The sequence below is a fragment of the Theropithecus gelada genome, chromosome 7b, assembly GCF_003255815.1.
Source record: "Theropithecus gelada isolate Dixy chromosome 7b, Tgel_1.0, whole genome shotgun sequence".
NCBI classification, from domain to species: Eukaryota; Metazoa; Chordata; class Mammalia; order Primates; family Cercopithecidae; genus Theropithecus; species Theropithecus gelada.
In genome coordinates this window covers 65,828,185-65,852,748 of record NC_037675.1, presented here as the reverse complement: position 1 = coordinate 65,852,748, position 24,564 = coordinate 65,828,185, and the positions used below count along the sequence as shown (strand labels likewise).

The 24,564-nt window shown below is 40.9% G+C and overlaps 1 protein-coding gene across 4 annotated transcripts in view; it reads left to right on the top strand.

Annotated features, from left to right (window-relative positions):
* ZBTB25 (zinc finger and BTB domain containing 25) overlaps positions 1-13,859 on the top strand; it is a 22,725-nt gene extending 8,866 nt beyond the window's left edge. For 3 of the 4 annotated variants that reach the window (XM_025391206.1, XM_025391207.1, XM_025391208.1), the window contains 3 exons: positions 523-838; positions 6,530-6,709; positions 12,201-13,859. In XM_025391206.1, coding sequence (XP_025246991.1) covers positions 6,537-6,709; positions 12,201-13,335 — 1,308 coding nt within the window. In that variant the 5' untranslated portion in view covers positions 523-838; positions 6,530-6,536 and the 3' untranslated portion in view covers positions 13,336-13,859. The remainder of the gene's footprint in view (positions 1-522; positions 839-6,529; positions 6,710-12,200) is intronic. The other variant, XM_025391205.1, reaches the window with a different exon arrangement.
* The last annotated feature ends 10,705 nt before the right edge of the window (positions 13,860-24,564 follow it).

Here is a 24,564-nt window from a genome sequence, read left to right as displayed (position 1 = left end):
AAAAAAAAAAAAAAAAAAAAAAAAAACACAAAATGTTGGAGGAGGGGGCAATGGTTGAATAGTTCCTATCAGGACAATTTCCTGCAGATAAATATAAACTTGATAAATTTTTTTTTTCCCCTTTTGAGATGGAGTTTCGCTCTTGTTGCCCAGGCTGGAGTGCAGTGGCACGATCTCGGCTTACCGCAACCTCCGCCTCCCGGGTTCAAGCAACTCAGCTGCCTCAGCCTCTGGAGTAGCTGGTATTACAGGCATGTGCCACCACACCCGGCTAATTTTGTGTTTTTAGTAGAGACGGAGTTTCTCCATGTTGATCAGGCTGGTCTCGAACTCCCGACCTCAGGTGATCTGCCCACCTCTGCCTCCCAAAGTGCTGGGATTACAGGCGTGAGCCACTGCGCCCAGCTGATGAAAGTTTTAAAAATGACTAGATGACATTTGAGAATTACAGAAACTAGATTGAGGTCTGCAATTGGAAGAGGAGAACAGCAGTGAATAAGCTTCTGTTTTTATGGCTTTTAGACTGGCATAGGTCCCGGCTGGTGATATGAAGAGGTGGCTACAACTGTAATAACAACCTGTAATCTCTCTAGAAGAAATGGGGACAGAGCTCACAGTGATCACGCAGCTGGAAAGTGCAGGAGAAAATCCTAGAAAGAATGTTGGAGTGGCAGAACCCCAAACACTGTTTATAAACTCTGCTTGAATTTCTTGCAAACCCCTGAACTGTACATGTGTGGAGCAGCCTCCAAACAGCACACTTAAGGCTAGAGGAGCAGAGATTTTAGCTACTGTCCACCACAGGGGAGGCAGAACTTGGAGTTTAAGTCTAGCTGAGGTAATTGTCTACAAAAACAAAAACATAAACACTCTTTGGAAGAATATTACAGAATCTAGAGTCATTTGTATTAATCACAATATCTAGGCTATAATCCAGAAACCATCACCCTAATCAGTGGAGACTGACCCCACAATGAGCCAAAGGTTGGATTTAGCAGAGAAGATTTAAAGCAGCTATTATAACTATGCTCAAGGATGTAAAGCAAAATAATGTTGTATATGTGAACAAATAGGAAATCTCAGCAGAGAACTAGAAACTTTAAAAAAGAACGAAATGAAAATTTTATATCTGAAAATACAGTATTTGAAACAAAAATCTTGAATAGATTTAACAGAGCAGATAGAAGAGATAAGTCATTTAATTTGAGGATAGATTAATAGAAATTATCTAATCTGAAGTAGATAAATTATTGTATATGAAAGTTCTGTGTAAACTTCAGTGCTCTATGTAAGTTTCAGAGTTTATTACTCCAGGTTTCTTTCATATGTAAAGGGAAGAGGTGCATTTGGGTCTTCTTCTGATCTGAAGCTCCCTTAATGTCTTGTCCTGTCATGTCTGTGTCTAGGCTTTATGCCCTCTGGTTTCTTTATTTTTATTTTTATTTTTTTGAGACAGAATCTCGCTGTGTTGCCTAGGCTGGAGTGCAATGGATCTCAGCTCACTGCAACCTCTGCCTCCTGGGTTCAAGTGATTCTTCGGCCTCAACGTCCCAAGTAGCTGGGATTACAGGCATATGCCCCCACACCCGGCTAATTTTTGTATTTTGAGTAGAGGCGGGGTCTCACCATGTTGTCCAGGCTGGTCTCAAACTCCTGGCCTCAAGTAGTCCACTCACCTTGTCCTCCTAAAGTGCTGGGATTACAGGCGTGGGCCACTGCGCTTGGCCTAGCCTCTGGTTTCTAATATCCCCTGCAGTCAAATATTTGGCCCTTGCTGCTTTCCTGTGCTATTGTCAGAGGTCACCAGGAATGTTTTGGTCATTACACTCGACATGTTTGTAATGGGCCTCACCCCCATGTTTCTCTTCAGTTATTTTGCACCATTGCCACCTCCTTTCTGCAAGGTCATTGCTTTTCCTCAATGACGATGTTTTCTTATTTCTCCTTCTCTGTCTTATTGTGTCTTTTCTGTTTTCCAAAGATTCATTCTTAGCTTTTTTCCTTCTTATTTCATTCTACTTTTTAGTCTACTTTATTATTTTCATACTTGGTTACTTCAGCCTTGTCATTTTAGAGGCCTCTTCTCCCTCTCCGGCTCTGCTCTCTCTAGAGCCCAGTCCTGCTTCTTGTCTCTGCTGATCACTAAACATTTCTACTTAGATATCTGGTAGACATTTGGAGCTCAGGGTGTCTGAGGTGAAACCTCTATTCTTCTTCTTCTTCTTTTTTTTTCTTTTTTTTTTTTGAGGCGGAACTCGCTCTTGTTGCCCAGGCTGGAGTGCAATGGCATGATCTTGGCTCACTGCAACCTCTGCTTCTCGGGCTCAAGCGGTTCTCCTGCCTCAGCCTCCCGAGTAGCTGGGATTACAGGCACCCGCCATCATGTCTGGCTAATTTTTTGTATTTTTAGTAGAGACGGGGTTTCACCATGTTGACCATGGGTGGTCTCGAACTCCTGACCTCAGGTGATCCGCCCGCCTCGGCCTCCCAAAGTGCTGGGATTACAGGTGTGAGCCACCGCACCTGGCCTTTTTTTTTTTTCTTTTTTTTTTTTTTTTGAGGTGGGAGCCTCTTATCAAGCCAGTTTCTGTACTACTTCTCTAATGTTCTGGGACTCTGCCTTTATATCAACACCTAGCACGTGGCAGTTACTCTGAAAATGTGATCTGAAGGAATGGATGAATTCTTCTATTTACCCAAGCTGGAATTCTGAGACTCACCTTTGATTTGATCTCTGTGGTGACCACATCCAATCTGTTGCCAAGTCATGTCAGTTTTGTGTCTAATGTATCTCTTGTATTCCTTCCTCCATTCCCACCACAATTACTTTGATATCATAGTAGGCTTCTAGCCAGTCTTTTCTTTCTCCATGCCTTTTCCCTTGCTAATATTTTTTATATGTTGCTATTAGAGCAGTCTTGATTCATGCCTAATGATGGTGATGATGATAATGCCTCGTATTTATTAAGCACTTACTATGGGCCCACTATTTCTAAGTGCATTATATCATTAAATTCAAATAACTTTTAAGTTAGATACTGTCATTATCCATATTTTATAAGTGAAATGGAGGCCCAGAGAGTTAAGTATCTTGCCAAGACCATGCAGCTAGTAAATGGCAGAGCTAAAATTTTAAGCTGTCTGATTTTAGTTCAAGCTTTAACTACCACACTCTGTTCTCCCTCCCACAGAGTAAGGTAACTGATCATGCTGTTCTTACTCAAACGTCTTAGATAGTTGATTTCAAACACTATACTACTTTTCAGTCTTATATTCAGTATCCTTTGTGAGCTGACCACATCTCATTATTTCTGTTACTTTGGTTTTTTTTCTATGCCAGACTGAATCCTTCTGTTATCTAAATATTCATATTCTTCCCAGTAATTTTATTAATTTTATTTTTTTTCTGCCTGGCCTTCTTTCGCATTGAGTTGCCTGTGTTTGTCTCCCTCTGATAGCATGTTCTCTAACTGCTCTATGCTACTAAATGCATTTATTTCATATTATAATTATGGTTTGATGTTTTATCTTTCCTGTGAGCCTGTAATCTTGAGTGTAACATCTGTCATTTTTTTCTGTCTCCATGCCTTGTACAATGCACGCTTTTACATATTTTTTCTTTATTAAATTGCTCTTCAAAAAATCTGTTGAATAAGTGAAGAATTTAACTATTACCCATAGACCATTAACCATAAGATTCCCATATGGGTGGCTTATTAGTGTGCTATGTCTCATTTCCCTGTGGTTCAGTAGTTCATTGTACTACATAATGGGAAGAACTGGTGAAAATGTTTATGATCTGAGGGTTTGGTGTTTTTTTGTTTTTGTTTTTGTTTTTTGAGACAATTTATCAGGCTAATTTAAGATACTTCAGTTTTTTCAAAAAATTGATTATTATTGAAAAAATAATCATTTCATTGATTCTTTTTTTTTTTTTTTGAGATGGAGTCTCGCGCTGTCGCCCAGGCTGGAGTGCAGTGGCGCGATCTCGGCTCACTGCAAGCTCCGCCTCCCGGGTTCACGCCATTCTCCTGCCTCAGCCTCCTGAGTAGCTGGGACTACAGGCGCCCACCACCGCGCCCGGCTAATTTTTTGTATTTTTAGTAGAGACGGGGTTTCACTGTGGTCTCGATCTCCTGACCTTGTGATCCGCCCGCCTCGGCCTCCCAAAGTGCTGGGATTACAGGCGTGAGCCACCGCGCCCGGCCTTCATTGATTCTAAGACACGTTTTTCACATGCTGAAATTGTCAATATAGATTTTGATTTTGTTAGGCTCAGCACAGTGGCTCATGCCTGTAATGCTAGCACTTTAGGAGGCCGAGGTGGGCAGATCACCTGAGGTCAGGAGTTTGAGACCAGCGTGGCCAACATGGTGAAATCGCATCTCTACTAAAAATACAAAAATTAGCTGGACATGGTGGCGGGCACCTGTAATGCCAGCTACTTGGGAGGCTAGGCAGGAGACTCACTTAAACCTGGGAGGCGGAGGTTGCAGTGAGCTGAGATGGAGCCATTGCACTCCAGCCTGGTCAACAAGATCAAAACTTCATCTCTAATAATAATAATAATAATAAAATTTGGGGATTATTCCACATCAGTACATTAAATATGTAGTTTTAATAGATTCTACCTTTTTTTTTTCTTTTTGAGACGGAGTCACGCTCTATCATCCAGGCTAGAGTACAGTGGCGCGATCTTGGCTCACTGCAAGCTCTGCCTCCTGGGTTCATGCCATTCTCCTGCCTCAGCCTCCCAAGTAGCTGGGACTACAGGCACCCGCCACCATGCCCAGCTAATTTTTTGCATTTTTAGTAGAGATGGGGTTTCACTGTGTTAGCCAGAATGATCTCGATCTCCTGACCTCGTGATCCGCCCGCCTCGGGCTCCCAAAGTGCTGGGATTACAGGCGTGAGCCACCGTACCCGGCTTTTTTTTTTTTTTTTTTGAGACAGGGTCTCGCTCTGCCACCCAGGCTGAAGTGCAGTGGCATGATCATGGCTCGCTGTAGCCTCGATCTTCCTGGCTCAAGATGTCCTCCTGACTCAGCCACCCAAGTAGCTGGGACTAAGGCATGCACCACCATGCCTGGCTAATTTTTGACACATAGGAAGCACTATAAAATGTTAGCTATATTTATTATATTACTGATCACTTAGCTGTCTGCTGCCCAAGCCACTGCCTGTCTCCAGACGGCTAACCCTGCATTCCATCACTGACCTCCTTAGACCTTGGTCTGACTGGCTGGTGTGGAATCCTCATTCTTTTTTTCAGTGTCTGCTCTTTCAAAGGATGTTCTCCTGGCCACCCAGTGATGCCCTTTATACTACAGCTACCAGGGCTCTCTCCACAGTAGGGTAGAGAAGATGAGATAGTCTCGCACCTGCCTGAAACCAGGGCACTTCTGAATGTCTTTGCTGCTTATACTCGGCTTCTCGGCCAGAATTCTGCATATTCTTCCTCATATAGGCTCCCCCGACAGTTGTTCCACCTTGCCTTCTACTTCCTTTGGGAACCTACATTCTAATGTGCATCTGAATCCAGATGAGATCAGGGTTTAAGTTCTTTCTTTTTTGTTTGTGGTTTTTTTTTTGGTTTTTTGTTTTGTTTTGTTTTTTTGAGACAGTTTCACTGTTGCCCAGGCTGGAGTGCAGTTGTGTGATCACAGCTCACTGCAGCCTTGACCTCCCAGGCTTAAGTGATCCTCCTGCCTCAGCCCCCCAAGTAGCTGGGAGTACAGGTGCATGCCACCATACCCAGCTAATTGTTTTATTTTTTGTGGAGATGAGGTTTCACTATATTGCTCAGGCTGGTCTCGAATACCTGGGCTCAAGCCTCATCTTCCCAAGGTGCTGGGATTACAGGCATGAGCCACTGCACCGGCTTAAGTTCTTTCTCATGAGGCTCTTGGGCCACAATTAAATTGGGGATGTGGCTTGACATCTATTTTAAGGGTTCCTGAGCTACTGTGACTGATAAGTCCCCCAAACATTTGATGAGAGGTGGGAGGCCAGTATCCCCTGAGTACCAGAGGATCCGTGAGGAGGAGGGACATCTCTAGCTCAGCCAGGATACCCTGTTATGTTATTAACATATAGCTAACATCAAGTAGCAGTTTCCATTACAACATGGTTTCACATAAGTTATCTCATTTAACTGTGAGGCAGGAATCAGTATCTCATTTTCATTTTTCTAATGAGGAAACAAGATTAGAAACATTGTGTTCACATAGATGGAAAAGGACAGGTCTGTCTTCGTGTGTCACTCATACCAAGCTATCTTCTTATCAGAGGAAAAAGGGTCATATTTTATGGTTCAGCAGAGTTTATATCAGTTGGCATAATGGAGGAAGTTAGTGTTAGCCGTGTTTGCAGTGAAAGTAATAGGATGGAAAACTTGAATAATTTCATTTAAATTTAGGTTTCCTTGTTACTTTGTAGGTTTGTGTGAACTGTAGACAATTTTATGTTAATAAAAAGTAATGCGTATATAAATACACACCTATATATATTTATCTTGTCGTTTTTTCAGAACCACAATGGACACTGCCAGCCATAGCCTTGTTCTTCTCCAACAACTGAACATGCAGCGAGAATTTGGTTTTCTGTGTGATTGCACAGTTGCAATTGGAGATGTTTACTTCAAAGCCCACAGAGCGGTGCTTGCTGCTTTTTCTAACTATTTCAAGATGATATTTATTCACCAAACAAGGTAAGGATGTGTTTTTGTAAATAAGAATTTTTAATATTGTGATTTATATAAGCCTTATTATAATATCATTTTGGAAATTCTTTGTTACAGAGTCACCCTAAGAAGTAAAGTTATAATTTTTTCTTTTTTTTTTTTGGAGATGGAGTCTTGCTCTGTCACCCAGGCTGAAGTGCAATGGCGCAATGTCGGCTCACTGTAACTTCCACTGCCCAGGTTCAAGCGATTTTCATGCCTCAGCCTCCTGAGTACCTGGGATTACGGGCGCGTGCCACCACGCCTGGCTAATTTTTGTATTTTTAGTAGAGGTAGGGTTTCACCATGTTGGTCAGGCTGATCTCGAACTCCTGACCTCAGGTGATTTGCCTGCCTCAGCCTCCCAAAGTGTTGGGATTGCAGGCGTGAGCCACTGTGCCTGGCTAAATTATAATAATTTTTTATACATTAGTAATTAAACTCAATGGGTAGGCTCCATAGTGGAAAATAAGAATGAAACTAAGAATAGCTAAAATTGGCCGGGTGCCGTGGCTCACATCTGTAATCCCAGCACTTTGGGAGGCCAAGGTAGGCGGATCACAAGGTCAGGAGTTCGAGACCAGCCTGGCCAATATGGTGAAACCCCGTCTCTACTAAAAATACAAAAATTAGCCAGGCATGGTGGACAGCTGTAGTCCCAGCTACTCGGGAGGCTAAGGCAGGAGAATCGCTTGTACCTGGGAGGTGGAGGTTGCAGTGAGCCGAGATCATGCCACTGCATTCCAGCCTGGGTGACGGAGCAAGACTCTGTCTCAAAAAAAAAAAAATAGCTAAAATTTACTGAAGGCTTATCCCATACCAAAGCACTAAGTATTTGCCCTGTAGTGTAAATTCTACTGCCCTCCCTATTTTAGGGAAAGGAAAACTGAGACTGAGTTAAGTAACTTGCCCATGCAGGATTATATAGCCAATAAGTTTGATACAGATTTGTCTGAAGCTATGTCTATGCTTTTAGTCACTAAGCTGTTAATTTTTATTTCATGTAACACTTTTGTTTTATTATTTTTTATTTTTTTTGAGATGGAGTCTAGCTCTGTTGCCCAGGCTGGAGTGCAGTGGTGCGATCTCGGCACACTGCAACCTCCACCACCCAGGTTCAAGCAGTGCTCTTGCCTTAGCCTTCCAAGTAGCTGGGACTATAGGTGTGTGCTGCCATGCCTGGCTAATTTTTGTATTTTTTAGTAAAGATGGGGTTTCACTATGTTGGCCAGGCTGAACTCGAACTCTTGACATCAGGTGATCTGCCCGCATTGGCCTTCCAAATTGCTGGGATTACAGGCGTGAGCCACTGCACCCGGGCTCATATAACACTTTCATAGCAAAGTTTCAGTATCCTAATTCTACCTGCCATATGGTCTGTATTATAGTTTAAGGGTCACTTGTTTCAAATATTTTTTCAAAATTACTTTGCTTTTTCAAATTTGGGTTAATCCAACATATTAGGTATATAGGGAGGGGGAAGGAAAGTGGTATTCAGATTCTAACCTTTTGGTAGAGTAGTTTTATTCCATCCTAGATTGAAAGTGACGGAACACTCTATGTTTTTTTAAATAACCTTACTTGAAATAGGAGTTCAGCCTCAATTATACATTGTAATTGTTTTTGTTTTTGTTTTTTTTGAAGACAGAGTTTCGCTCTTGTTGCCCAGGCTGGAGTACAATGGTGCAATCTCGGCTCACTGTAACCTCCGCCTCCTGGGTTCAAGTGATTCTCCTGCCTCAGCCTCCTGAGTTAACTGGGATTACAGGCATGCACCACCACGCCCTGATAATTTTGTGGTTTTAGTAGAGACGGGGTTTCTCCATGTTGGTCAGGCTGATCTAGAACTCCCGACCTCAGGTGATCCACCCGCCTCGGCCTCCCAAAGTGCTGGGATTATAGACGTGAGTCACCATGCCCGGCCTTAATTGTTAATTCATTCAAATATTTATTGAATAAGTATTCAATATGTAAGGCTCTGTGCTATACCTCAGTGTATTAATCCGTTCTCATGCTGCTGTAAGGACGTACCTGAAACTGGGGTTTTTTTTAAAATTTTTTTTTTGATACAGAGTCTCACTCTGTCCCCCAGGCTGGAGTGTAATGGTGTGATTTCGGCTCACTACAAGCTCCAACTCCTAGGTTCAGGTGATTCTTGTGAGCCTCCAAATAGCTGGGATTACAGGTGTGTACCACCACACCCAACTAATTTTTGTATTTTTTGTAGAGACAGGGTTTCATCACATTGCCCAGGCTGGTCTTGAACTACTGACCTCAGGTGATCCACCTGCTTCAGCCTCCCAAAGTGCTGGGATTACAGGCATGAGCCATTGCACCTGGCCCGAGACTAGGTAGTTTAAAAAGGAAAGTGATTTAATTGACTCACAATTCCTCAGGGCTTGATAGGCCTCAGGAAACTTACAATCATGGCAGGAGAGGAAGCAAACACTTCCTTCTTCACATGGTGTCAGGAAGAGGAAGAATGAGAGCCAGGTGAAGGGGGAAGCCCCTTATAAAACCATCAGATCTCGTGAGAACTTACTATCATGAGAATAGCATGGAGGAACCACCCCCATGATTCAGTTACCTCCTATCAGGTCCGTCCCACCACACATAGGAATTATGGGAATTATGGGAATTACGATTGAAGATGAGAGTTGGGTGATATGGGTCAAACCATATCACCCAATAACAGGTAGGTTATAATCTCTGTCTTTGAGCAATTCATAGTCTGATAAGTAATGTGTATAAAGCAAATAGTTGTGCTGTAATTGACCCTTCTGTGCCTCCATTTCCTTATCTATAAAATGTTTGAATAGTATACTCACCCCATGGGTACTGAGAAGATTAAATGGATTAATAGTATTGAAATGCTTAGAATAAAGTTTTGCACTGTTAGCTACTGTTATTGTTAATAATAATGCCTTAAGTCTGTCATAGAAGTGTATACAAGATAGAGTAAGGTTTCAGTGGCCCTATTTTGAGAAGGTTGGAACGGGCTTTACAGAGATCCTGGATCTTGAAGAATCAGAAGGAGTCAGATGTTGTAGAAGGACTCAAGAATGTGCATCATAGGCAGAGGGAAAAAATGGCATGAAAACATATACAGATATATGAACCAGGCCAGCTCATTCAGACCACAGAATAGATCGGAATGGTTGAAACATACGGCACAAAGTGGAGAGGAGATTGGAGTGGGGACAAGTAATGGGCAACTTTTTCTGGCAAATGAAGGAGTTTCTTATCTGACCTAAGTGTCAGTGTAGATTACTCTCACTATATTGGAAACGCCACCTTCAGAGCAGTCTCTTGAGAGCTGTGAGTTGGTTCAGCTCTCAGTGCACCTGTTATGTGCTTGCTAAACTGAACCCAGGTGATACAAAGGTAGGCCTGCTATGTGGTATCTCTGTATTGAGCAACTAAAAATCATGTTATTAGAACCCTGAACTGATATTTTTAAAAGCCCTGCCACAAACCATGTTAGTGGGTGGGTTAGAGCTAAGAGTGGAACCCAGTAGAGGAAGAGGGAAGTCCTAAGGTATCAAGACTAAAGCAATGGATTGTCAGCATACTGCCACCCAGAGCAATCTGATGCACTGATATAAACTTATGCTTCAGGGAAGGTAAGTCCATTCACTGATTTCATTGTTCCTTGATAGCAACATTTCCTTCAGGTTGTCTCTATTCTAATTTTGCAGGGATATGTCTGATTTCTTACATACTTATTTCCATCTATTACTTGAATTCTAGATTCATATGTAAAAATTGAAATTTGGGATTATTTTTAAGCTTTTCAAAATTATACCTGTATTCATTGTGATTTATTTATTTATTTTTATTTTTAATTATTTGAGACAGAGTCTGGCTCTGTTGCGCAGGCTGGAGTGCAGTGGCACGATCCTAGGTCACTGCAACTTCTGCTTCCCGGACTCAAGTGTTCCTGCCATGTCAGCCTCCCGAGTAGCTTGGACTATAGGTGCATGCCACCACGACTGGCTAATTTTTTGTTTGTTTGTTTTGTATTTTTGTAGAGACAGGATTTTGCTGTGTTGCCCAGGTTGATCTTGAACTCCTGAGCTCAAGTGATCCACCTGCCTCAGCCTCCCAAAGTGCTGGGATTACAGGCATAAACCACCATGCCTGGCCTCTCATTTGTGGTTTAAAGAACACATATATGAATATATTTGGGAAGCCAAAATAAGATTAGCATTTAGATTTTAAATATTATCAATTTCAATGGATTCTTTTTTTTTTTTTTTTTTTTGAGACAGAGTCTCTTTCTGTTGCCCAGGCTGAAGTGCGGTGGTGTGATCTCAGCTCACTGCAACCTCTGCCTCCCAGGTTCAAGCAATTTTCCTGCTTCAGCCTCCCTAGTAGCTAGGACCACAGGCGTGTGCCACCATACCCGGCTAGTTTTTTGTAATTTTAGTAGAGACGGGGTTTCACCATGTTGGTCAGGCTTGTCTTGAACTCAGATGATCCACCTGCCTTGGCCTCCCAAAGTGCTGGAATTACAGGCATGAGCCACTGCACCTGGCCGATTTCAATAGATTCTTTCAACAGTTTTAAGATATTTTTGTTGTGGCTATAAACATGTAAAATTTGCCATTTTAACTATTTTTAATTATACAATGCAGTGGTGATAATCACATTCACAATGTTGTACAACCATTATTACTATCTATTTCCAAAACTTTTTTATCACCCCAAACAGAAACTTTGTACCCGTTAAGCAATAATGCCCCATCTCACCCTCTCAACCCCTGGAAACCGCTAATTTACTTTCTATCTCTATGACTTTGCCTATTCTAGATATTTTATACAATACTCATCCTTTTGTGTCTGTCTTATTTTACTTAGCATGATATTTTCGGGGTTCTCTACGTTGTAGCAGGTATCCGAACTTCCTTCTTTTATGGTTGAATAATATTCCATTGTATGTGTAAGCCTTATGGTTGAATAATATTCCCTTGTATGTGTAAGCCATCTTGTGTTTATCCACTCATCTTTTGGTGGACACTCAGCTTCTTTCTACCTTTTGGCTACTGTAGTAATGTTGCAGTGAACATTGGCATACAGGTATCTGTTTTGAGTCCCTGTTTTTAGTTCTTTTGATTGTTTACTCGACAGACTGTTAAATTCCTTAAGAGCAGGGTACCTATTTTATTCATCAATTTTCTACCCCTGGCATCTGGTATAGTGCATATCACTTAGGAGTCATTCGATTAACGTTGAACTAATCAGAATGTGTCTATGTTTCCTAACTTTAGGCAGTAGATTGAATACAGGAAGACTTTTTGGTAGGCCATAAAGTTGGTATAAAATGAAAGTTTAAGCCTGTATTGCCATGTTTTATAAGGCAGATTGCTAAGTTTGAACTTCTTAGGAAGAAATTGCTTTAGTCTCAGACTATGCTGTTAGCTGAAAGGCCAACTAGATTGTGTTTCATTTCTTGTGGGTCTGTTTTTGTTTTTAACAGTGAATGCATAAAAATACAGCCAACTGACATCCAACCTGACATATTCAGCTATTTGTTGCATATTATGTACACGGGGAAAGGGCCAAAGCAGATTGTGGATCATAGTCGTTTGGAGGAAGGGATTCGATTTCTTCACGCCGACTACCTTTCTCACATTGCAACCGAAATGAATCAAGTGTTCTCACCGGAGACTGTGCAGTCCTCAAATTTATATGGCATTCAGATCTCAACAACCCAAAAAACAGTTGTGAAACAAGGACTGGAGGTCAAAGAAGCTCCTTCTAGTAACAGTGGAAACAGAGCTGCTGTCCAGGGTGACCACCCCCAGTTACAGCTGTCTCTTGCTATTGGTCTGGATGATGGCACTGCAGACCAGCAGAGGGCCCATCCTGTCACCCAGGCGCTGGAGGAGCACCAGAAGCCCCCAGTTTCCATCAAGCAGGAGAGATGTGACCCAGAATCTGTGATCTCCCAGAGCCACCCCTCACCCTCATCAGAGGTGACAGGCCCCACTTCTACTGAAAACAGTATCAAAATACACTTATGCCATTACTGTGGGGAACGTTTTGATTCCCGTGGTAACCTAAGGCAACATCTCCATACACATGTGTCTGGATCCCTGCCATTCGGTGTCCCTGCTTCCATTCTGGAAAGCAATGACCTTGGTGAAGTGCATCCCCTTAATGAAAACAGCAAGGCCCTTGAATGCCACAGGCTCAGCTCCTTCATTGTTAAGGAGAATGAACAGCAGCCAGACCACACCAACCGGGATACCACAGAGCCTTTGCAGATCAGTCAAGTATCTTTGATCTCCAAAGACGCAGAGCCAGTAGAATTAAACTGTAATTTTTCTTTTTCAAGGAAAAGAAAAATGAGCTGTACCATCTGTGGTCATAAATTCCCTCGAAAGAGCCAATTGTTGGAACACATGTATACACACAAAGGTAAATCTTACAGATATAACCGATGCCAAAGGTTTGGTAATGCATTGGCCCAGAGATTTCAGCCATACTGTGACAACTGGTCTCATGTCTCCCTGAAAAGTTCTCGCTTGTCACAAGAACACTTAGACTTGCCTTGTGCCTTAGAGTCAGAGCTTACACAAGAAAATGTGGATGCTATCCTAGTTGAGTAGCAGCTTCTCTTTCAGAATTTTTATACCAATTCTGAAAAAGAAAATTCGCATGGCATTTTTTATTCATAAATTATTTTCCTCCTCAAGTTTGGTTGACTTTTTTTCTTCACAGCTTATCCATGGTTTTAAGGTTGTATATATTAGATCTTCTCATAAGACATATTAATATGTGGCTATTAAAATGTAACATTCAATTACTACTGTGAACTTTTCACAAATGAAATTACAATTTAGAAATCAGAAATCAGTGTAGAAATATGGAAACTTTAAATAGTTATTTATAGAATTTCTAAGTTTTTCCAGTTACAGAACCAGTAAAATCAGATTGAATATAAAGTAAATGAAATCTGTTTTAAAGCATATTCTAAACTATCACTTCTGCCTACATTTCACATGAATTCACTCCTACAAGGATTATTTTTAAATATTTTCTTCCATATAGGAAATTAATACTTATTTTAGTGCATAACTATATGTTATACATATGTTATAATGTATAAAAATTTATTTTAAGATATACCAAATCATGAGTAGTTTTATTTTTTAACAACTAGCTCTACAACATCTTACCTACATGGCTTCTCTTTACTTTTTAACATTGAGTATACCTCATTTTTTTTTTTTTTTTTTGAGACAGTCTCCCTCTGACGCCTAGGCTGGAGTGCAGTGACGTGATCTCGGCTCACTGCAAGCTCCACCTCCGGGTGCACGCCATTCTGCCTCAGCCTCCTGAGTAGCTGGGACTACAGGCACCCACCACCATGCCCAGCTAACTTTTTTGTATTTTTTTAATAGAGACGGGGTTTCACCGTGTTAGCCAGGATGGTCTTGATCTCTTGACCTCGTGATCCGCCCGCCTCGGCCTCCCAAAGTGCTGGGATTACAGGCATGGTATACCTCATTTTTAATAAGAAACAGTTAAAAGAAAGGGAGAAGAGTCAGAGAGAAATTAAAAAATCTTTAAGAAACAGTAAGATATACACACATAGATAAACATGCAAAGACAGAGACTGAGCTAGAACTACATTGACTAAAAACCCCAGGGTTGTTACCTTGGTGTGTAGTGTTTTCTTAGACAGCTTAAAAAGCAATTTGAGATTTTTATGACCAGAGGTTTACATGAGTTGAAAGAGAAAGATGATAAAATATAAATCATCTTTCTACCCTCAATGTCAGAGGATTTTTGGGGCTTCCTGGGTTGATACTAATTTTCTAAAAACCACTTGAAAAAGTAGTTTTTCAGTGGCACAGTTTTTACTTTTTTCCTGATCCATAAAGCCAGCAAAGTGGATACATTCAGTGTTCTGTAACTGCATTTAAAATCCATGATGTTAGCTTTCCCTCTATAAATCAACTTAACCCTCTTTTATAATGGTGACACTTACAAAGCTAAAACCCCAGGAGAGTTAAAGTTGATGGAATAAATTACAGATCCCCTGGCTCTATATACCTGGGAAATAGCTGGTTAGGCTTCACCACAAAGGATACATCTAAATTGTTTCTGAAATGTTTAAATTTCAAACACCGCATAGTCAAGGATAATAAAACAGACATATTTTTTTGCCCTCTTGTTAAATTCTAAGCTTCACAGGCATTTGAATACATCTAAAAAATTTGGTTTGTGAGCCTTAGAATTTAACCACTTACAAAACTCTTGAGCTCCCTCCACTTCCGAGGATATTTCCTGACACATTCAACAGCATCAGCATTCAGTCAGGAGGGAGCTCAAAGAGTAATCCACCTAATTCTAAGGACACAAAGGTTTTCTCTAGATAAACAGTTTAGGTAAATTACAAAGTGGTAAGTTTTTCTTGAGGATTGAATGAAGAAAAAACTACTGGATATTGTGTCAGGCAATTGAGTTTCTGCCTTAGACAAGTGAGTAAAGGCTCCTATGGTCAAGACTGATGTGTGTTGAGAACAAATCTAACTATTTATAAGATCAATTGTATTGGGAGTAATTAAAACAAATGTATTGCTCTTTGGGGTCAGAACTCAGAACTTCATCTAATCTTAAACTTTTTCCTACCAATTCACTTAGGCAACTATTCAAATTTGTACTGCCATCAAAGATTTCATCTCATTGGAAGAACACAAGTATTAACATTTATTTTTTGTATTTTAGGCTAGTTAGGATATATTTCCTAGCCTTAATTTTTCTCCTCTGTATTCTTCCCTATTTGCCCACTCATTATTATTATTATTTATTTTTTTTTTTTTTTTTTAAGGAGTTTCGCCCTTGTTGCCCAGGCTGGAGTGCAATGGTGCAATCTCGTCTCACTGCAACCACTGCCACCTGGGTTCAAGCGATTCTCCTGTCTTAGCCTCCCAAGTAGCTGGGATTACAGACATGCACCACCACACCCAGCTAATTTTGTATTTTTAGCAGAGATGGGGTTTCACCATCTTGATCAGGCTGGTCTGGAACTCCTGACCTCAGGTGGTCCACCAGCCTCGGCCTCCCAAAGTGCTGGGATTACGGGTGTGAGCCACCGTGCCCAGCCCACTCGTTATTCTTTGACGCAGGAAATCCTTGTATATAGCTAAAGGGTGGAGGTAGAGTTGTATATGGATGATGGGATAAGACAGCAAGCATGTCAGGGCAGAGTGTGGAGAAATGGTAAGAGTTTGTTAGCAGCTGATTGGCCGTGATAGACGACACTGATTTAAAGCAGAAATATATCTGTTTGTTGAGAGTTAAGAAAATAGTTGTTAACTATTTCTATTCTTACAGTTCCTTTTAATATTAGGAATTCAAAGCAAATGCTCTTTCCTTGTTCCTTATAACATTCATTCTGTTTAAGAAGTGGGAAAATATCAACTTCATTTTATAGAAAAAAAGTCCCAAAAGCTGAATTCCAGAGATGCAGTAAATGGTGTGGGACTGACCCCCAGTTTTTGTTGTTGTTGTTTTCATTTATGCTGCAGGGTTGTTTTTTTTTTTTTTTTTGAGATGGAGTCTCACTATGTCGCCAGGTTGGAGTGCAGTGGTGCTATCTCGGCTCACTGCAACCTCCGCCTCCTGGATCCAAGCAATTCTTTTGCCTCAGCATCCTGAGCACATGCCACCACGCCCAGCTAATTTTTATATTTTTAGTAGAGACAGGGTTTCGCCATGTTGGCCAGGATGGTCTTGAGCTCCTGACCTCGTGATCCGCCCCCCTTGGCCTCAGATTACAGGCATGAGCCACTGTCGCCTGGCTCTGCAGGCATCTTTTAAAGTAACTGTCATATGCCTAACACTGTGCCCTGAGTATTATTTTTTAAAGATGTGATTGCTCACTGAGAAAATTTGCTTTGTATTTTAGAAGTTCTTCCACATAGGCCAGGCGTGGTGGCTCACGCCTGTAATCCCAGCACTTTTGGGAGGCCGAGGCGGGTGGATCATGAGGTCAGGAGATCAAGACCATCCTGGCTAACACAGTGAAACCCTAGTAAATACAAAAAATTAGCCGGACGTGGTGGTGGGCACCTGTAATCCCAGCTACTCGGGAGGCTGAGGCAGGGGAATAGCTTGAACCCAGGAGGCGGAGGTTGCAGTGAGCTGAGATTGCACCACTGCACTCCAGCCTGGGTGACAGAGCCGAGACTCCATCTCAAAAAAAAAAAAAAAAAAAAAAAGTTCTTCCAGCTAAAACCTTTATTTTTGACTACATCTCCACAAAATGGAGCTATACGGTTAGCCAGTATCCTAATAATATGGTGCAGTTTGCATAACGATTACCAAGCTTGAAACTGGAAATATCGTATGCATTTTCATCTGTGTATCAGGCAGATACTAAACAAACATTTTCCCTGTGAGTCAGCTTAAAATTTTTCCTTCTTTCAAAATCTTACACAGTTGTTTTCTGGAGAAAAATAGAGACTGTTTTAGTATTTGTTCTTATTAGCATATCATCAGAACTCAGCACAGTCTGCCTTATAAGAAAATAAGAATTTTTTTTATTTATAACTCTTGAGATTGTTAATTCTTGCTCTTCCTGATTTCTCATCTGTAAAGTGAGTGTAAGCAATACCTACCTCACAGGGGTGTTGTGAGGATTTATATTAAATGTGTTAAGTTCTCTCAGTATTATTGATTAAAACCAGCCATATAAACGACATTTATTCTTTAGATAGACGTATTAACTTTAGTATTTCAGCCTATAAATTCTAGAACGTTCTTAAAAGCAGTAATGTACTATCTAATATTCAATGACTAATTGACAGAACTCTTATTGTTATTTTTTACAAATAACTCTAGAAACAATACTGTTGCTAGAATTCCTATTCTACTGTAATTTAATCATCACTGTTTCTTTTTAGCCTTCAGTAAGGAGGATATTAGTTCTTTGGCATTATTGGGAATAAAACTTTGTCAATTTCAGCTTTATTGAAAGTTCTCCCAAATATATTGTTTACACAAAGGAAAAGGAACAAAAACAATAAAGAAATATGTTTATTTATTTTATTTTTTTTTGAGATGGAGTCTCGCTCTGTTGCCCAGGCTGGAATGCAGTGGCACGATCTTGGTTCTCTGCAACCTCCACCTCCCAAGTTTAAGCGATTCTTCTGCCTCAGCGTCCCGATTAGCTGGGACTATAGGCGCACGCCACCACACCCAGCTAATTTTTGTAGTTTTAATGGAGACGGGGTTTCACCATGTTGGCCAGGCTAGTTTTGAACTCCTGACCTTGTGATCCACCCACCTCAGCCTCCCAAAGTGCTGGGATTGCAGGTGTGAGCCACCAGGCCCAGCCCATTTTTATTTCTTTAATGCAGGTGATCTAAATAGTAGATGAGGACAGGAAATGGGTTGAAGGTAATAACATAGTAGTATTAGAAAAGTCTTCACTGAAAACTGAAGGAAATACATATTAATCATGGAAAAAGATAGTGTGAAAAATGTGTAATTTCATTAACGTTTGTGCAGGCACATTCTTGATGTTGTGAGTCAGATACTTGATAAATGTCCATTTTTTGTAGTAATTGATGTAAAAATGGGCCATGCGAAGAATTTTCATAATGTAATTTGTGTCTTTATATGTTTTGAACTACATATAGATCTGTGGCACTTAAATTGTTAATTTTTAATTTCTTAAGAGTGAAGTCTGTAAATGATTATTCTCTGCTGTACTTCTGTGTTTGTATGGTTAGACATTTTGAAAACTGGTGAGATTACACAATCCCAAACCTGGATGACTTAAATACAAGGAATTACAAACTGTGATTTTTGTCTTGAAGACCTGGAAGAATTCTTTGTGCTTCAGTATGTATTTGTACTGCACTTGATTAATTAGTAAGTATTGCTCTGGTGCAATTGATATTAACTGGCATCAGCTCCTCTATTTTGTGCTAAATAAAGTCATTTAGTCAGAATGGATCAAATATAAACTTTAAAATAAACTTAGATTATAAAAACTTGTTCAATAGAAAAGACCCACTGAAAAAATCTTCAAAGTACATGTAACATAGCAAATACAGGAGACCAAAATCAACAATACATTGTGTGGCTAAACTCATCCACCTAATATACTGTGAATTTGCTTTAGAAACATACTTTTAGAAAGTTGTGTATCAGCCGGGCATGGTGGCTCATGCCTGTAATCCCAGCACTTTGGAAGGCCAAGGCCCAGGAGTTCAAGAACAGCCTGGGCAATATAGTGAGACCTCATCTCTGCCAAAAATTTTGGCCACAGGCGGTGGCTCACGGCTGTAATCCCGGCACTTTGGGAGGCTGAGGCGGGTGGATCACCGGAGGTCAGGAGTTCAAGACCAGCCTGGCCAACATGGCAAAACCCTGTCTCTACTAAAAATACAAAAATAAGCTGGGCTTGGTGGTGCGCGTCTGTAGTCCCAGCTACTTGGGAGGCTGGGACAGGAGAATTATTTGAACCTGGGAAGTGGAGGTTGCAGTGAGCCAAGATCGTGCCATTGCACTCCAGCCTGGGCGACAGAGTGAGACTGTCTCAAAAAAAAAAAAAAAAAAAAAACGGGTGCGGTGGCTCACACCTATAATCCCAGCACTTTGGGAGGCCCAGGCGGGCAGATCACAAGGTCAGGAGATCGACACCATCCTGGACAACACGGTGAAACCCCATCTCTAGTAAAATACAAAAAATTAGCTGGGTGTGGTGGCGCGTGCAGGTAGTCACAGCTACTAGGGAGGCTGAGGCAGGAGAATTGCTTGAACCCGGGAGGCAGAGGTTGCAGTGAGCCAAGATCGCGCCACTGCACTCCACCTGGCGACAGAGCAAGACTCCACCTCAAAAAAAAAAAATGTTGTGTATCCTCTAGTTGGAATGGAAAAATGGAAACAATGAATTTCATTTATTTTATCAAGACAAATTAATGTGACTTAATCGAAAGTTTATTAGCTCAGCTTGTAGAATGTGTTCTTATTTTACATCAGTGTTTGACAAATGTTGTGTTCCTGGTGTTGAGGTAAGTAGTCTTTGTACTGGGTAACATTTTGGAGGTGTGATGCAAGAATGCATTCGTGGGCCTAATTCTTACCAACCATAATCTGTGTTAATAGAAAATTGATGTCCTAACCAAATGCTTTCCAACTGCTGTCTCTGGAAAGAAAGATAGTATCTCGTCATTTCCCAGAAGTTTCTTGCTTTGCTTCTTCTTTTTTTTTTTTTTTTTGAGATGGATTCTCGCTCTGTTGCCTAGGCTGGAGTGCAGTGGAGTGATCTCAGCTCACTGCAACCTCCGCATCCCAGGTTCAAGCTATTCTCCTGCCTCGGCCCCCTGAGTAGCTGAGATTACAGGTGCCTGCCACTACGCCCAGCTAATTTTTTGTATTTTTAGTAGAGACAGGGTTTCACCATGTTGGCCAGGCTGGTCTCGAACTCCTGACCTTGTGATTCGCCTGCCTCAGCATCCCAAAGTGCTGGGATTACAGGTGTGAGCTACTGTGCCCAGCTGCTGCTTTCTTCTCTATTTACAGTCTACTGTATCGCCTTTTGCCCCCAGTAACATGATCCACAATAGTAGTTCTCAACTGAGGTATATTAGTCAGGATTCTCCAGAAAAAGAAAGAAACAACAGGTAGAACTAAGAGAAAGAGATTGATTTGTTACAAGGAATTGGTTCATGCAATTATGGAGGCTGAGAAGTCCCAAGATCTGCAGTTGGGAGGCTGAGAGCCAGGGGAGTCAGTGATGTTCCAGTCTGAATTTGAAGACCTGAGAACCAGGAGAGGTTATGGCGTAAGTTCCAGTCCAAAAGCTGGCAGGCCTGAAACTCAAGAAGAGCTGATGTTTCCATTTGGGTCCAAAGGGAGGAAAAGACCAATAATTGCAGCTCAAGCAGTCAGGCCAGAGAAGGTCTATTTTTATTCTATTCTGGCCTTCAACTGATTGAATGAGAGCCACCCACGTCAGGGAGGGTGATCTTCTTTACTCAGTCTACTGATTCAGATTTTAATCTCCCTCCAGAACACCCTCACAGACACACCCAGAATAATGTTTGACTAACTATTGGGGCACCCCATGGCCCAGTCATTTGGACACAAAATTAACCATTACACAAGGCTATCCCCCCACCATAGAGACATTTGACGATGTGGAGATGTTTTCGGTTGTCACAGTTGGGTGGGCAATGAGGGAGGCTGCTACTGGCATCTAGTAGGTGGAGGCCAGGGATGCTGCTAAACATCTCAGTGCAGAGGACAGCTTCCCACAATAAAGAATATGTACCTCAAAATGTCATTAGAGCTGAGGTTGACCTAAGATCTTAAAGTAAGTTTTGTGATGGTTGTCAGAAATAAAAGAATACAAAGAAACCTAATTTGGGGGATTTCTATCCCAGTCATGTTTAGAGTAAGTATTGGAGTATGAGATGTGTTCAGAATTAAATTCTATTTGTAATATCCTTGATCCCAGCTTTTAAAAGATAAAAATGTGATTATTAAAAAGGAATAAATGTGATTATTAAAAATCAGAGATGTATTAATGAGCAAGACAGTTTTGAAACTATTCATATAATGTTTCAACTAAATAATTGTGTCTCCAAAGAGGTCTCTTCATGAAATTGAGATTGTAGGTTATAATTTCTGTAAATTTTTAATCTGGCCAAAAGGTGGCACCAGTGTACCTTTAAAAAGTTCATTATACTTGAATTCAGCATTACTATTAATAGTAAATATTATTTAGGGCTTAGCTACTTTTGGATCATGCTTTATAGAGTCAAGACTAATGAGAATTTTCTTAAAATTTCATAAGGTACTGCAATATCTTGACATCCCTCTTTAATCAAGATGCCTCTGATTTACATGTACATATCTCAGCAGATAACTTTTTAAAATATCACATTATTGTGATACATTGAGCATTTCTGAAGATTTTTCCAAGTCATTAACTGTGAGGCCTTGGAATTTGGGCTCTTCTAATCAGGCATCACACTCAGTTTTTGGTGTTCTGCCTGGTCAAGACAGATTGAAGGACATTTGAGTAAATACGCTCCCTTGCCTCTTTCTTGCCTTTTGTTCATTTTTTGTACATCTACAATCTATGAGGTAGGCCAGTATGTTACCTACTGAAATTTACTTTATTTTCCAACTATGGTTCAACAACTGACTTTCTTCTCTCATACTTTCCAACCCATTCCATTCTGAATAGTTTTTTTTTTTTTAATTTAAGTTCTAGGGTACATGTGCACAACGTGCAGGTTTGTTACATATGTATACTTGTGCCATGTTGGTGTGCTGCACCCATCAACTCGTCAGCACTCATCATTTACATCAGGTATAACTCCCAATGCAATCCCTCCCCCCTCCCCCCAAGTTAAGAGTTTTCTTACCTTCAACTCTTCTCACCTTCCAATACTGAGTGAATACAGTCTGCCTCCCCCTTCATTTCTGATTACAATATTATTCTCATCATCCTAGGACTTCGTACCTAATCACCAATTGCTTCTCCTAAGTTTATTTTACAGCTGATAAGCCAACTTGGAAAATGAACCCACTCTCCCTCAGATACATTCTCTTCCACTGTTTATACAAGTTTGAAACTTTTTTCATTGAAACAATTTGGTGATATTGTATCAAAATAATAAAGTGTTAAGCTACTGGAACACCATGGTGTCCTTTCATGTCACATGCCTGAAGGAATTACACTGCTCCAAGAGAGATTTTCTGTACAACTGGTGTGTCCCTACTGTCCTGGAAACAGGAGAGGCTTGTGCCAGGAGGGAGGCTGGAGAAGATTGCTCTCACCCACTGTGGTCGTCATCCCTTGTCTGGTCTGTGTTATTACCAAGTTTCAGGAGGTTCCCTGTCAGATTTATGTGCATCCAGCAGGCCTTTGAGGAATGGGATCTTGTGCATTTAGCTCTGCCACATTTTTTCTGTAGTGGAAGCCATATGAAACTTAGTTCAGACCATATGCAGGTAATTAAAAAAATTTTTTTTGAACTGGCATTTATGAACTACTATATAGGGAGGAAAACCTGAAGAACCTGGAGTGGTTTTGTAGAAAGTGAAGTCACACCGGTTACTTTTTGAAGGCGAAAATATATTTGCAAAGGCAAGGGGAGAGGTTTTACAATGCAGATCAAAGATTCGAGGGGAGTGAATCTCAACAATATTCCTAGCTGACCAGTTCTCATTTCCCAACATTGCTCTTTTTTCACATGTGTGTGGTCTGGTGGTATGAGCTCAGTGGTTTCTGTCCTCTCTATCACAGTATTTTAAAGTCTATGAGGAAAGACATATAAAGGGAAGAATCCTTTTTTTAAATCTTAAATATCTCCTATTTCACTATCAACATACCACAGTTTTTGCTGCTCTCTCAAGCTGCTGGCTACACTCAGAGCCACCATGATGGCCATACAGACAGTACACAACACAGTGCTAGGGGTGCCTCAATTGAATGAAGGCTTCTCCCAAAGTTGTGCTGTGCCGATGACACAGCTGTGCATGACAGCCTTGCGTTTCCTTATCCTGGTTTAAACATTGGGTTTAAGAAGCCCTTATTTTGGATTTCTGCAGCAAGTAGCAGTTTTCACTGATATAGTCAGGATTAAACTAAGACAAGTGGTATAGAAATCAGAATAAGATTTAAAATTACCCATAGGTGACACAACTAATGTCTTGGTCGAAATTGGTAGAACTTGTATTAAAAGGACGGATTTTGCTGTATGTAAATTATACCTCAATGAGAAAAAGATTCATACCACTCAGAAAAATATGTCTTAGAGTTTGATGAACCCTAATGATTATCATTATTCACTGGTAATCCTTCAGGAAAAACACAACAGCCAGATACTGAGGGTTTTTTAAAGAATTCTAAATAAATTCACCCTGAAATCAGGACAATTACTGATAAGGCCATTTAGGATACATTTGGATAAAAGATCAAAAACTCAGGTTGACTTTTTTTTACCTGAATTGAGTCGTGACCAATTGTTTTGGCATTTTCTGCATCTCAGCCATATAGAGTACAAGGCAGTTCTAACTTAGTCATTCTGTCAGGAGGATAGAAATACTCTAGTTTTGAAAGAACTGTTTAAACAGAAGTGATATTCTAAAGTTTTTATGCTGCAAATGGCCATTCCATATGGAACCTTTGCATTGTAATTTATAGATATTTGATTAGCAGCACATGCATGCCTGAAGCTGCATTGTGATGGTTATCACAGATATGGTACAGAAACCCACGTGTAGCCATACTAACCAGACCTTTCTGTGACCTAACAGCCTAGATGTCAGACTAGGGATTGGGGAATAAAAGGTTCGGTTACAAGTGTACAAATGACTGCATCTGCTTCGGTGTCACCTTGTGCTCCCTATCTCCCAGGAGTGCAGAAATGGAAGGCCTGGGTCCTAAGACCACAAGTACAGCTGTGAAAAGTGTATAATCCTTCTCCCGTAGTAGCACTGTCAGATCAAGGCCAAAAGTTCTTTTTGAGTTTCACCACAAAGCAAGTGGTGGGGAAAGTGCATCTAGTCTTGCTAATGTCCTGAAACTGGGGGACACTGCTCCGATTGATAGGGTGGAGTTTATGGAGACAATTTTAAGGCTGGGAGTTTCCCAGGCTCAGCGCCACACCGTCCTCTCCTCACCTAGGTTTCCGTTCACTGCTCATTGTGCCCACACCCAGTTTTGCAGAGGACTTTCTGTGAATGTGTAGTGTACAAACACGCATACTCTCTTTCCTAAGCTCAGGAACTTAACCCTCAGTAAGCTTAAGCTTTCAGGAAGGAAAAAAGAAAGAAAAGTAGGTATTCACAGAAGGGCTGGG